At 36.9% G+C, this 15092-nt stretch overlaps 1 protein-coding gene across 3 annotated transcripts in view; it reads right to left on the reverse strand.

The window, feature by feature from the left end:
- The window catches only part of lekr1 (leucine, glutamate and lysine rich 1), a 74103-nt gene that overhangs the window by 26063 nt on the left and 32948 nt on the right, over positions 1-15092 (reverse strand). For all 3 annotated transcript variants that reach the window (XM_055027767.1, XM_055027766.1, XM_055027768.1), the window contains exons 6-7: positions 7322-7403; positions 148-225 (exon numbers count right to left, since the gene is read on the reverse strand). In XM_055027767.1, coding sequence (XP_054883742.1) covers positions 148-225; positions 7322-7403 — 160 coding nt within the window. The remainder of the gene's footprint in view (positions 1-147; positions 226-7321; positions 7404-15092) is intronic.

Below are 15092 nucleotides of genomic sequence, written 5' to 3' on the forward strand. Positions count from 1 at the left end.
CAATAGATCTGGAAGTGCATGGGAGCACATGAAGAAGACGATGGTTCGGAGAATGACTGGGATGAGAAAAGGGATTGTGTGGGAGAAGCCAAGGGAATTTATTGCTCGGTGTGTGGGAAACACAAAAAGAGGGAAAGGTCGATAAACCTGTGCAGTTTCTGTCCGTATTCCTTCTCAGTGTCTTCCTGTTTAAACAGCTGCTCATCCCACTGTGTCTTCTGTTCCCTGGGAGACAAAAAGTAAAACAGTAACATGGTTATCAGTTTATGTATATGCATTAACAAGATAGTGACAAAAACTCAAAAACAATCATATTTTTCTCCTTTCCTGAAATCTAGATTAATTTGACCTTGGTGTTATATTGAGGCAGAAGGACACACATTTATTCCCTGAGCTTGTTTTTACAATCTCAAGTGACATTGAGCCAGATACCAAATCCATCTAACGGGTGTCCTGACTACTCCCACGCTTGAATCCTTGTGAGGAAGAAGCCAGCCTGAACAATGGATCCTCCCACAGGGATCAGCAAAAGTTCAAGATAGCTTCCTGTATATCCTAACTCCTCATGTTTAAAAACTGCTGTGGGCTGTTGTCTGGTGGCAAGATTGGACAGTTTTTCATGTTGTTTTGCACTTTCAATACAAAATTTTCACTGTGTTTAAAATAATATTTCTTTTTCTCTCTGTAGCTGCACCTTGACGACTCAGGAGGGACACTGAAACTCATTTATAAGTTCAAATCTACATGGATTGACAGCAAGTGCACATAGACCAACAAACACACATACACTTTCACATATGCTCTCAGACACACACACGTACACACACCAACACACCTTACCCTAACCCTACTAACCCTGTCAGCTTCTCAACCTAATTCCCTCTCTGATGGCATGGTCAGTTAATGTGTATGCGTGTGTGTATGTTACTGGCTGTCTAGCCCTGTGACCTTGCAGCCGCATGCAATGAGGATACAGAGTGAGAGGACCAGCATGTTTAAGCTCATAGGCAGATAGCCTGTTTTCACTTCCAATTTCACAGATTTTTCTGATATCTGTCTTCAGTTTTTTGGTGGATTCAAAAGAGCTGCACTTTTATTAAAAGCTATGTTTTATTTTGTTTTCTTTTTACATATTTGTTGAAATTATCACTAAATTGTGACAGTATGAGACAATCTGCAAAAAAGTTCAGCTCTGCTTTCTCCCAGTGCTTCCAGTACTAACTGCTGAAATAAATCACACAGTCAGAAACAACCAATCAGAGGCAAGAGGAGGATTTTAGCGCTATCAATCACTCTCATGTACGCACCACTCACATCACTCTCTTCCCTCTTGCTCTCTGCAACACTACAGCCGATTCATCACAACATAGGCTGCAACAAATGCTAAGACTAGTTAGCATAGCAACGGATGTCGGTGGTTAAATAGTTTTCCTGACTGGTTATTTTTGACAGGGAGCTGCATTTTTGCAGACCACACTCGGAGGACGTGGAGGAGCATGTTTTTTTATTTTTTTTGCAGATTACCCATACTGTCATGATATGGTGACAGTTTTAACACATATGGATAACAAAATTTTTATAAAAAATTATATATACTACAGCTTTAAACTGTCAGAACAGCTTATGATTTTATGATACTATGCAGTTACAGACTGAAAATTGAATCAATATGCACAAAATCCAGCTGAGTTATGTGTTTCCAGGTACTTCTGTTAACTATACTTGCTAGAAAATGCTATGTACATAAAAAATGGCTTAAAAGAAATTTTAATGGGTTGTTTACTAAAAAATAATATTTTTATCAAGTATGTTTTTGATGAGGGAAGAACATTAGAACATCAAAAAAGTCGATTTTACATAATACCATCTTTTTAAAGAAAATCACATTATTGATGACGGATTCTAAAAGGAACTTGTAATGATTCCCTTTGTGTAGTCTTAGGAACATATTTGTTTCTAATGTAAGTAGATGTATGAGTCAGTCAAAGAATGCACTGCATTAATGAAAAAAACAGAGATTAACAGGGCAATGTGCCTCTGTTGATTCTAGAGCATAATGACAGTGTTGTTTAAAATTGTGGCAGAACAAGCACTCTATATAAAAATACAATGAAAGTCTCATGAACCGGGGGAGAATAACCTACTCATCAAAATCTAATTCTTTGAGATTTTGTGTTTACTTTATGATAGATGAAGAGAAACAAGACGGTTTTGATTTCTTTGAATTCAAAACAACAAAACAGGCTAAAAAAAGAATTTTCTGAAGGGCTGTGACTGATTATATCTAACCGAGATAAACGGTCACGAAGAAAATAAAAAAAAAAAGAACGACTTTATGTTTGTGTGTATATGTGTGAGGCAGAGAAGATAAGGAGGAGAAAAGGCCTTCAGTTGCACCCTGAGATCAACCGGTAAATTACTGCAGATACACTTTAATGTATACATATGCGCACACACACTAAGAGAAAGAGAAAGATTGCCAGCGTGCAGCAGTCTTATGAAAACAAGCCGTTTCACATCAATCACATCTATCCTTTGCTCTTTCTCTCTTGACCTTCAATCATTTCACCTCACACTCTTTCATCCGTCCTCCCTTGTTCAGGGCATCTATGCTTTCTTTCATCTATTCCTCCCTTGCCTCTAATCCATCCTTTAAACTGAGCCCACGTCTGCCATGTGTTCATCCCGTGATGAAAGGATCTGCTCAGTGATTCCTGCCAATCAGAGCACAGCTGGAACCTTCCTATCACCATTAACACACATGTCAGCCAGAAGTTACATGTTTGGAACGCTCCGCTGGGAAACTCCTGTCAAGTCTGGAACATTCATAGTTGCCCATCAAGCCTAGAAATACTCCCAGTGATATGAGATATACTTCGTTTCTTAAAAGGTCTTGTAAGTGCACGAGATTTTTTTCAAGTATTAGAAGAAAATTGACAAAAGAAATGACACACCAAAGTCTTGGGGAGTGTGTAAGCGGATGTGAGTGTCAATAGTCTGCACTTGAACATTCCTTAGACAGCGTGCTTGGATCAGATAAATTCCACAGCCTTGCTCTGTTCTCGCCATGGCAGAAATGTGTGTGTGCGTGTGTGTTTCCAAAGCAACGGACTGGCGCCACAAAAAGATAACAGGTGCTGAAAACTCAGTCGATGGAGGTGGTGGGTGAGGGGTGGGGTTAAAGGTTGGGAAGCTGTTATGGCAACACTTACACACAAACAAACTTTTTGTTCACGAATGTCAAACTGAAGAATCCAAGGCCTGAGGTGCTGTGCAGCTTATATGGTACAGAGTGGGACTAAGAAGAAACATGATGTGAAAACTCTCACACACGCATGCAGACACAAATGCATATAAAAAGGTTGTGGGTGTTTATTCATGTTTCAAAACATATGCATATGTTATTGTGCATACATTAAATGCATATCTTGCTTCTGTAAACAAAGTTTTAATGCAGTGAACTTTGCTCAAGTACTAGGCTAATGCTAGCATTTTCTGTTTTGATATAACTCACTGAATTTGGCTCCTGACATTGCAATACTGTTTCAGCCAATTGTGTTCGGACAAAAGGACAAAGAAAAAGTTCCTACTTCATAAACCAAACATTGAATATCTTACATTTTCTGTGTGCTGGTCCTAAACAAAAATCTAAGGCAATTTTCAAAGGCAGATTTAATCCCAAATTACATATTTAGAAAATTTAAAGTTATCCAGAGATCCGCATCAGCAATTTTGTTTATGCCGTCAGCAAGTTACATTTTTTCCCCTTCATTATTTTGCGCTTTACCCTCTCCCCTCATCAGTTCCACAGAAAACATCTAACATGTCAAATCTATAAATATATTGCAAGTGTCCTGATGGTGAAAGTCCTGATCTGAGTGTGAGACCCTTTTTTCTCTCACTAAATTAATTACCACAAACCCACACAAACTTCTTATCACTTAATATAGTCTAAGACTTCAGCTCATTTGCATCATCCTCCTTCACACAGAATTTATTATGGAACAATAAATTTATCCAGATATACATACGGAGAAAGTATACTTTTGTATACTTTCCCCAAAGTATACATATGTCCATATGGATGCGTGGGTCGCATGAGATTGCAAGTTTCCCATCCATCCACACTGATCCCTGTGTTAGATGGATGTTCAGGTTCCACCGCAGATTGCAGGAAACTGTATTTGTGTCAGAAATACTGTACAAACTGTCACGCAAATGACCAGGAGGTCGGTTCTGCAGAGACAGTCTCCTACTTTTTGATTCAACTCTACTTAATTAGGCTAAAAATGAAACTCAATCCAAACAAAAATATAGGATTAAAAATAATGTAAGTAGTTTATTCTACTAAATGAGGCTCCAAAGGCCCATTCAGTGGATCATACGACTAAGCAATCGAATGTCAAAAAGCAAAAAATGTTATATTGTTGCAAAAAAAGAAGAAAAAATAAACAAGGTGACAAAGATGAATTTTTTCAGATAATTTTCCTCCATTCCTCCATGAAACATTATGTTGTGTTATTGAACTAAAAAACAAACAAGTTGTAGATTTTTTTTTTAAATATGAGAAGACCTGAAATAACTTGGTTGCTGAGGATCAAAATGTCATTTTGTAAAACGATGTATCTGTATTCCTAAATTGCCATTTCAACGGAATAGATGCCAATTTCTTTCTCCTTGCTTCTTGCTCTTCGTCTAAGCAAGTGAAAAATTATGAGTATTTACAGAACACAATAAAGCTATGCAGACTCAATTACATGCCATGACTAATTATCATTCCTTGCAAATGCTAAGTACAAACACCTTTTTACATTTTTGTAGACCACTGGTACTTCTTGAAAAATTAGGAAACATTAGTGAAAAAGAATGTTCTCCATCTGTGTACTCAGGTCATGAAGATCTTTAAAGTGCTGGTTATCTGGGAGACTCATGCTTTTAACATTTACTCCCTTCATGTGTCGAGGAGTGTTTGTGTATCCCCATGAGGCTGCACACACTTTTAAAAAGGTTTGTTTATCAAATGTTATAAATGATGTCATCAAGACAAGGTTTGAAAGATTTGCTGCTGCATAAAATAACACAATAAATAAATAAATGTGCTGCCCAGAAAATTAAAAAATCATAGATTGGCGAAAAAATTTATTCACTCTGCTGTGCCTTATTGTTGTTCTATATTATGATATTGTGAAGCCTCAACTGTCTATAGAGAAGTATCTTTGAAATTTAAGGTCAAGAATAGAACAGTTTTCTTTGTTGTCTGACTCTGGGTGAGTTAATCACCACATAAACTTAGAGATTATCACAAGCACATTAGTGAAAGCAAAAAAAAAAACCAACGTGTTGATCCATATCAAAATGCAACTCCACAGGACAGACAACAAAGTCTCTAACATATCACTAACACAAAAACATAAATAGTTGTATTGAGATTCAGAGGATTAATAGAATGGCAAAAGATCCCATTTTAGCAGGAAAGCAGTCTTCTAAGCATGAGCTGCACAAGGCATAAATCTGTATCTGATGAGGGTCATATTCCACATCTGAGGTTCATCTGACCATAAACGTTTGAGGTGATCTAACTGTTCTGTGAACTATGCACAGGAATGCTACTGTGTCTGCAAGTTTGACAGGATAGACTTCCATAATTATTTCAGCATATTACATTATATTACATATCTTAATATTTTAATTTTGGAGTTTGTATCTTGAAAATTTGTCTTGTAACAAATTTGAATCAAAAACAAAATAAAGATATGACTTCCTCCTAAGCACACACAAAATTGAAAATAAACTGTATTTCAGCATTTAGATGAATAGAAAAACAAGAGGGAGGGAAATTAGTATAGTTTTTTTAAAGAAAAATATCACTCTTTGTAAAAAAAGAAAAAAAATCATTAGTACTTAACATCAAGAAGTGCTCACCCAATTTAAGGGCCACAAATTTTGGCATTGCTGGTGCTCCTTATGTCAATGTGTTTAGACTGTCGGGCAGCAGTCATGGTTCCCCCAGAGGTTCTCTAGACCGTGCTTAAAACAAGTACTATTATATTATTTGTGTACCAAGTTATTTAGTGGGAAACAACAAATTGTTGAGGGGGATGCTGGTGAACACTAAAGGTTTGCACTTTTGTCCCGCATTGCACACATCTCTTTGATGTGTGCAATCAAAGAGATTGCACACTTCGCAGCCTCCATCAGCTTCCTGAGGAAAAGCAGAGAAAATCTTACACAAACCATGTGATGTGCAAATAGCATCAACATCTGGAGGCTATTGGCAAAACAAAGTCAGGATGATGAGAAGTTTGTGTGAGAGAGGAAAACAAATCAAGCTTTAAGGTGCCACTTGCATCTGTAAGAATTTGTATTTTTATGTGTTTGAAAGAAGAGGGTCCACTGCACTGTAGTATGTTGCAACAAGAGTAAAAGTTAGTCAGCACTGACCAAAGTAACGAGCATGAACACCAGAATTACTCAAAGCAGATTATTCTATGCAGCACATAGAATAATCAAAAATAATGTTGCCTGCTTCACCAGAAGGTGGTTAATGAATACATAAATTTAAATGCACAAATAAGAATGTAGGTCATATAAAATTTAGCTTTTTTTTTTCAATGGGTGTGACTTGCTATTAATAATTGCTCATTTGTATCATCATTAATCATTTCTTGTAACTGGCTGTAAATTATATGCTTTGTATGTTCTTTCATGTGTATGTCAATTGTTTTACTTCATTTTTTACCATCAACTTGTCAGGGAACTCCAGTTGAAAATTAATCCTTGTGGCTCAATCTGGCATATTTACATGGTTGTTTCAATGTCGTCATGTTGATTAATATTCATCAATTCAAACCGTGGAGGTTATATTTGCAGCACATGATCTTTTTCGTTATTCATTTGTGAATACTGTTGTCTAAACACCATATTTAGGGGGGGAAAAAAATCAAAGCTGTTAAAACTCTTTGAGCCAATGTTGTTTCCTCAGTTGGGTATATAAGAGCTACCGGGGTGTATTTTTTCTGATGCCTTAAATCCCTGGCTAGACTTTTGAGTGAGTGTATATACATCAAATCCTATTTGACGTATTAGTTGCTTAGTTGCTCAAGCATCAGGAACGCGAGTGTTTGCTAGTTAGGGTGGTGTCCGCAAGGCTCCACAGATTGTTTTGATTGGCTGAGGGAAATAAAGAGACCTGAGCCTGGCAATGACCTGTTCTTCACCCAGCATTTTCCAAATACCACCATCCTCCTGCGTTTCCATTTAAACATGTGTTTTCATGTTTCTGCAAAAGTGCTGTTTGCTTTGCCACATTCGGTAGACTTACATCAGCTGCTGAGTTAGGTGATCTTTCTCTTTTTTCGCTTTCTGAAGCTCCACAGTGGAATGCTGCAGCTCCTCGCTCAGCTCTGTTCACACACAAAGAAAAATACCCACACATTTGAATTCACTCAATAAATACAAATCTGTGGGTATCAATGCTCCACCAAGTCTTCCTGAACGACGAAAAGCAGTTCAGGGCTGAATTGATGTCAAGTTCCTCATTATAGGATGTAACAAAAAAATGAGACATGTGAGAGAAAATGGCAGAGTATTCTACCATGGTATTTCCTTAGACTTGCACATTTATTAAATAAAACATGGCATGATGCTTTGTATTACACCAGATCAATAAAAAACAACATTTTAATTCAGAAATGTGGGCTTAATGAAAAGTATATTTAAGCATAAATATACTTTCATTGGCTTAAAAGTTATTTTCAAAAGTTACTGAGATGGACATATTGTCACAAAATAGTAAAGGCAGAAGAAATCTGTAAGGATTTGTCCTGTAACATTTTTTAATCAAAAACAAAACAAAGAAATGATCTCCTCCTAAGCATACACAAAATTAAAACTAAACTGTATTTCTGCATTTAGGTGAACAGAAAAACAATGACTTCTAAGTAGTGCTATTGGTTTCTTACTGATACAGTGGACAGACAGAACCATCCAAAGAAATACATCAACTTGATAAAGTAAATGATAAATAAAAATGAATATAAACGCGTATTTAAACTAACTGGACAATGAGAGGGCAACACAATCCAAGGCAAATCTCCTGGTAGTTGAATCTGAGTTATTTTAATATAGCTGCTTTCCAGGCCAGTAGACACATTTGTTGAAACAGCAATCCTGCAAGAAGTGCTCTGATGTTATATTTCAAATTTAAATGAGGCCAGCAGCTTGTCAGAGTGTGGAGCAGAACTTCCCACCGCTCCAGGCAGAATTGGATATCATCTGAGAAAGAGCATTTGAGTTCCAGATTTGGACAGTGAATAGCACGAAGCACGCCACAATCATCCTGGGCAATGTCATTTTGCATAGCATATTTACCTACTGAGCCGACTCCTTATTTTAGGATTTACATATTTAGTAACTATCCTCATTATTTTTTATTAATCTCAACAGGATAATGGTAATTTACTTAGGTTGCAGTTCAGTTTAAATTATCCTCTCAGACATGAAAAGTCTTTAATTGAAATCAGTTCTTAGTCAAGTAACATTGTTTCTAAAGGCAGAAACTGTATATTTAGGAGTTATGGTCTGCTTTAATGTGGAGCTACAACGTGTATGAAGTTATTTCAATGCTCTATCAAGTCTTCCTCCAAGAACTGGTAGGACAGCCCATTCACTAATCTGACAAATGAAGGTAATTTGTTGTGATTAATTTATATTTAAAAGGTTCTAAATATATTTTTATACTACTCTTTACAGATTTTTGTTTGTGTGAACACATGCATCATATGCCATGTTGGTCTATCAGATATGGTGAGCTGCTGGTTTTAATACTGTGGTCAAGAAATATTGATAAAATTTAACAAGGCTCTGCATTTTTAGTAATCTGTCTTTAGTGTATGTTGTAGTGGGAATTATGTTTAACGATTCAGTTTTGTCTGACAATCTTATTACACTGAAAAAGTAGAATGGAGCTCCAACTTTAAAAAATTGTGTTAATTTGTCACAAGTAATTGAAACAGGTTTGTCCAACTTACTTTATTTTCATTTGTTTAGCTTTACAGCTGAATAAACATAGTAAATTAAATTACATAAATTTAACTTGATTACTCGTGACCATTTAACTTGATACATTTAAGTTGGGTTACCTTTTTACAGTGTAGGGTGCAATGCTCAAACAAATAGCATTGCAGTAAATATAGTTTAAGAAACCACCTTCAAAAGTTAAACCTGGATCTTCCAGTAGAAGTATGTGTTTGTGTTTGTAAACATATTTATGTCCGCAGTATTGAAAGAATTGCACCCTCTGAGAAGAACAGCGGGGCGCTGTGGCTGGGGTCCTGGAGAGCACTCAAACCATCCAGCAATGTCAGCCTGACATTCTCTCTCTCCATGTCTTTGTTTTGCTCACTCGCCCTCACCGGACTTTCCCTCTTCATTCCTCTCTGAGTGTGTCTTTCACAATCAGTCCTCTTTCTGTGGCTCGTTGTTCTCTCTCTCTCTCACTCGCCCTCTCTCTTGGCTCTCTCATCTTGCCTTTTACTCACTTCATTTCTCTCGGCAGGAAGAGAGGAGTGTAGGAGGTCCTACTCAAACTGGCAATACGACGATAATTGCTTTCTGGTCACCGTGACATGACAAGGTCCAAGCAGGGTAAAGCATCGTGCTCTCTCTCTCTCGCTCTCAAACTCAAAGGCACACCAAAAAACACAAGAATGAATGAGAAAACCTCCATGAACTGTGATGACAAAACAACACTTGAGGAAGCGCACAGTTACACTCTGCACAGACATGCCCAAACAAAAGAACACGAGGGGAATAGTTGAGGGCTGAAAAACAGTAAAACGCAACTTCTTTGAAGCAACAATTATTGCAACTAACAGTAGTCTAATGTGATAGTTTTGAAATTGATGCTTACACTGCAACAGCTGGAATGTTGCAGTCTTATATACCAAAACCTCCTCTGAGACATTAATGGAATATCTCAAACCAAAATACTACATGGAAGATGAAGATTACTGATTATAGAAATTACAACCATAATTATAGTCATCATAATAAGAAAGTACACCTTCTATCACAGCTATTATTTGCTTAAATGGTCTGATGTCTACCAGATTTTACATTGAATATTTAACTAAAACCTCAAGTGCACAAAAACACACACCTTAGAAAATTAGGTTGTGCAAATTAGAATTGCACAACCTAATTTTATAAAACCAAAATAGACCAAAATAAAAAAAAGAACCCCACACCTCTTTGATTTGTCCAAAATATGTAAACACCTAAAAGCCTCTTTCACATCACTTCCTATGTCCTGCCTATATGTGAGTGAGTGCAAAGAAACTGAGTACATTTTGTGGAGCCTCGAGTCCTCTCATGTCTCATGAGTTGTATTTGTAACTTTATTTAGTGTATATGTGTATATGTTTGGTGCTTAGTGCGCTAAATCTTTTTCTAATACATCTACTTCCCTTTCCATCTTGAGCTTTAATTAAAAAAACAACACTTTTAAGTAGCTTAATTGAAATTGTCATTGGTTTTAATTATTACCATGGCAATATTAATATTTCCAAGAAATGTGACACTTCACAAAAAATGTAATTACCATAGACATCAACCTGAGATACTGAGTGACTGTGCTATTAAAAGTCGACTATTTAAAGTGGTGAAGTGTATTAATTTCTAAAAGAAATTTTTATGGCATTTACATTCTGTCAAAGTAGAACTTCCTTTGAGTGTAGAAAACAGAGTGGTGTGTGTGTAGTTTATCCAGACTGTAAAGTGATGGGATAATATATTTTATTTCTATGCACTAGGTTATGTAAAAAAATATATATATTTTGATCCACAGACTCTGGTTGGAAAGGTTACCGTCTTGTGTGGTGGCTAGATTAAATATATTCTAAAATCTTGTTTCAATGGCCATCAGTGGGTAAAAAATCAAACTTTCAAACTGTGAAGATGTGATCAGCAGTGAGGTGGCTGTTTCTAATCTTAATCCAAATGCTGAGTCTCAGGAAATTTTTTCCCATTATCATTAACACAAACATTGTGCAGATCAGCATCATATGTGCTCTTTCAGAGATGTGATATATAAGGTAAAGTATCCCTACAAGTCAACATGATTAAAAAGGGATGTACTTTCTTTTGTACCATGACTGCAGCTGAGTTTCTTTGCTTTAGCATAGCTGGACAAAATTCCTTATCATAAACCTTAGAAAGAGTGTACAACTTATCCCAAAAAACAAACTGCTGAAGCTTTTGAGGTAAAACACTGCTTAACTGAATTTTTACCAACAGCTGTTGCATATTGGCTTGAAAAAATAAGCAACACACGTTTGATGGTCACTTTAGAAAATTATTGCTTCATTAATAGGATTAAATAACTTTGAAGGGCCTATGAAAACCCCTGATGTTGCCTCTGAGTGACAGCCGTGACTGACAGTTTAATTGCTTGCTGTACTCTGCAGCCTTTGAACTCATGCTGCGTAAGGCTGTTGGAGCTTCAAACAAATTTTCTCCAAACATGCAACGCTCATGCTTTTTCAGTAAAAGCTTTGCAGCAAGAAGCTTTTCCTGGATCCTGTCAAGTTAGCACCTGATACCAGTTGAGATAACCTGTTTCTTAGGCAAGATATATTGTTATCGTCCCCAAGACCCACCCATTGTTCACCGCTGGACGCATTATCCAGAAGAATAAAGAACATAAATTCACCATGAACCAGGCATAGCCAAATGTTCCTTGCAATACTTCAGAAACAGCTTTAATGGCCAAGATTCTGTCCACAAACAGGGAATTCATTTTGGTTTCCAAGTGTTCACAGTGTACAGACATAAAGCATAGATACATAAAATTTAGAGAAAAAAAATGGAAGATAAAAGGAACGGTATGTACATCTATTTGCACCCAAGATTTTTGTCTGACAGACGAGTCAAAGGAGTTGATGAGCAGCCAAGGAGCATTCCCAGTAAGCTCCAGGAAGACAAAGAAATAGCAAGCACTGTCTATTTCATGAAAATAATAAGCAATGCACTCAAATGCAATGGCCTCTATAAATCCTCAATGAACAAGACTCCACTGCTGAAGAAAGAGCATGCTGAAGCTTGGTGAAAGTATGCTGCGGAAGATGTAGACAAGCCAGAAAAATAAACTCTTAATTGTTTTCAGAGAAAGAAATGAAAACTGCTACAGTTTCCTGGTTATTTAGCGGAATTGAATCCCATTAAAAATGAATGGAAGAAATGAAGATCACAGAACATAAAAATGACTCCTAGAACTTACTATATTGTAAGATAGTCTGTGTGGATAAATGGTCAAAATCTAAAGTTTCTTTTCTTTTTTTAATTAACATAATTAAAATAACACAGACACACCGACCGTCTCCTTGGGGTTTATACCACGTGACACAATGCAGAGCTATAAAGAGAGTTCACAGTAAGTAAGAGTAATTTACATAGGAAAACGTGCTGACAGCAAGCAGCTACCTTTACAGACACCCATAAAAACAAGCACACATACACATAGTTGCACCCTGGAATTTTTATGAGGGACTACATTACTATAATATTATAGTCTCGGGTTTGTAGGTATTACTGGCCTTTTTTTGGGTGTCTGCCTAGTTTATTATGAGTAATAAAAGAACACCAGTTTCCGAGACACAGCAGTTTGTGGAAATATGTCACATAATTGAACCAGAGTAGAATCCTGAATCCTGGAGTGTTACTGTCTCAGCATAAAGAGTCTATTTGCTTAACTAGCCTTACCCTGAAGCTATAATGTTTATATTACACATATAAAACTCAACTATGTATTTCTCACATCTAGACTCTGATATCTTCTATATATGGCTGAAGCAGTTGTAAGAATCGCAATGCAGAAGGTGATGCAATGAGAAACGTCTCACTCAGCTGCCCTCTGTCTGTGAGGATATATGTGACATTTTTATACAGCTGCCATAAACTTACACATGCACAAGACTGGCTCCCAAGGAAATGGATTCCTTATACAGTAGTCTTTGGATGGCCCTGTGTGTTGGCAGATGGCTCCGGTTCACGGATCGGTCAAACACACTCAAATGCACACACACAAGCGCACGCAAGCGCATGCAAGCGCACGCAAACATGCAAACGCAGACAGACAGAATCCTACACGCCCTTAATTCAGCTTTGAAACTGTATTTGCTTTAACCTTTCCCCCATTTTGCAAAATGTTCAAGAAAAAAAAAAAACTCCCACACTGTCAAATCTCTTTGAAAGCCACTTCTATGCCAAGCTGCACAACTTGTTTGCTGACAACTGCACAGAATAAACTCAGATTGTGTCTTCATTTTGCTGACGTCTGATTGGCTGCCTTTGTCCCGTTCAGTGTAAAATTCCACAGCCCTCAAGCTTGATCTGTCATCTCCTCCCTGTTCTTCCCCGTCTGATCATAAATCACATTCATCCGTGCGTATTAGCCAGCCTCTTTATGTTCCTCACACACTATTTTTCATTCCCTAGTCCCTCTAACTGTTGCTTGAGTATCACAGTGGGACACTGCCAGACAGCACTGTTTAGCAACAAACCAAGTCTCGTCTCAGTTTGCAGGCACATTGTTTGTGGTTATTTTTTAATTAACAACAGGGATTTTCTTTTACAACGCTGGTACAATGGAACAAAGCTTGGGCAGAAATAAATCTGAATATTTCACTGCATGGTCATTCTGAGCCAAAATCTCAAACGCTGCCTTACTGGCTGTTTTTTTTCTGCTTTGTTTTATTTTAAAGATACACAAAGTTCCTCTGACTAAAAGGAGAAAATTATGTGAATGAATCATAGATGTTCTTGAGTGACTTCTACCTCTTACTTTAATTAACTTCTTTATTTCTTTCTACTGAACCTGATCTAATAATAACTATGCAAGGAAAAGAGAAATAAAATAAAAGTCTAATTGATTTCAATTTGAATTACTCTACAACAGGGACTCCAGCTACTGTTTAAACTCACTGCCAACTCCATGAAAGCATTTAGAAATGCTGCATATATTAACTGCATATCTGCTTTAGCTGCAGATGTGAAATAAAATATTGCCCATCTGGCACAACTGGGTTGTCCACTCATACAAGTGTCCTAATCATAGTGCCAAATTAGTAGCAAGTCTACATTTTTACATTACAAAGATCTTCTCTAGCAGTTACAAATAAAATGTACCCAAACTTCTGAATTTGAAATTTTAATAAAAAGAAATCTCTCATTATTCTGTAATTTAGAGTAAAAATATTCTATTAAGCTTGAACAAAAACAGTTAAAGTTTAGTTTGATGAAAGTGAGTGAAAACCGGTTCTGTGGCAGAATTTGTAAATATTCTGTTCTGTATTCTGTTTTTCAAAGCCCAAAATATTGTGTTAAATGCAACAGATTTTGTCAGGACTCATAATTGTGATAAATGCTGCAGATATTGTAACAAAATTTCAGTTCTTCTCCTCCAGTCCTTCTACTTAATACCAAAACAGTTAAAATATCCCCAAAGAGCAAAGAGTACAGTTTAAAGCTACAAAATGTTTGAATATCACAAAGTAAACAAATTAGGATCTTTTTAAAATCTTTGGTTCACAGTGTTTGTTTGGGTTCTTTTCTCCCCCTATAAACTTATGAATTAACAGCTCAAGTACTCTAAACAATATTCGCATGAAGCTGAGTTGAACGTCCATCTTGGTAGCAAAACTGGGTTTCTTTCCAGTGTATTTAAATGGATGTGTGTGTGCGCATGCTCAACTCTCTGTGTGTAGTTTATTGTATCTGCTGGTATGTGCAGCAGCTGCTTTCATGATCATGCATCAGAACAAACACGTACTCACATGGGATCAATACAAACAGAGGACTACTCCACTGTTGGATTACTTTATGTTCTTCCTCTTTCAAGCCATATTTCCATTTTTCTCTTGCGTGTGTGTGCACCTATACAAACATATGAACACACACATGTACACGCCCACACTTGGCAGCTGTTTAGAGCATGCAACAGAGAGACAAAGACCCACCCATGAGGTGAGTCGGAGGTTAGCGGTCCTTGAGGCATTTACTGTCAGCCTTAAACCCTCACACGCACGCACACACAC

Source organism: Poeciliopsis prolifica, unplaced genomic scaffold (assembly GCF_027474105.1).
Source record: "Poeciliopsis prolifica strain line A6 unplaced genomic scaffold, Auburn_PproV2 SCAFFOLD004, whole genome shotgun sequence".
NCBI lineage: Eukaryota > Metazoa > Chordata > Actinopteri > Cyprinodontiformes > Poeciliidae > Poeciliopsis > Poeciliopsis prolifica.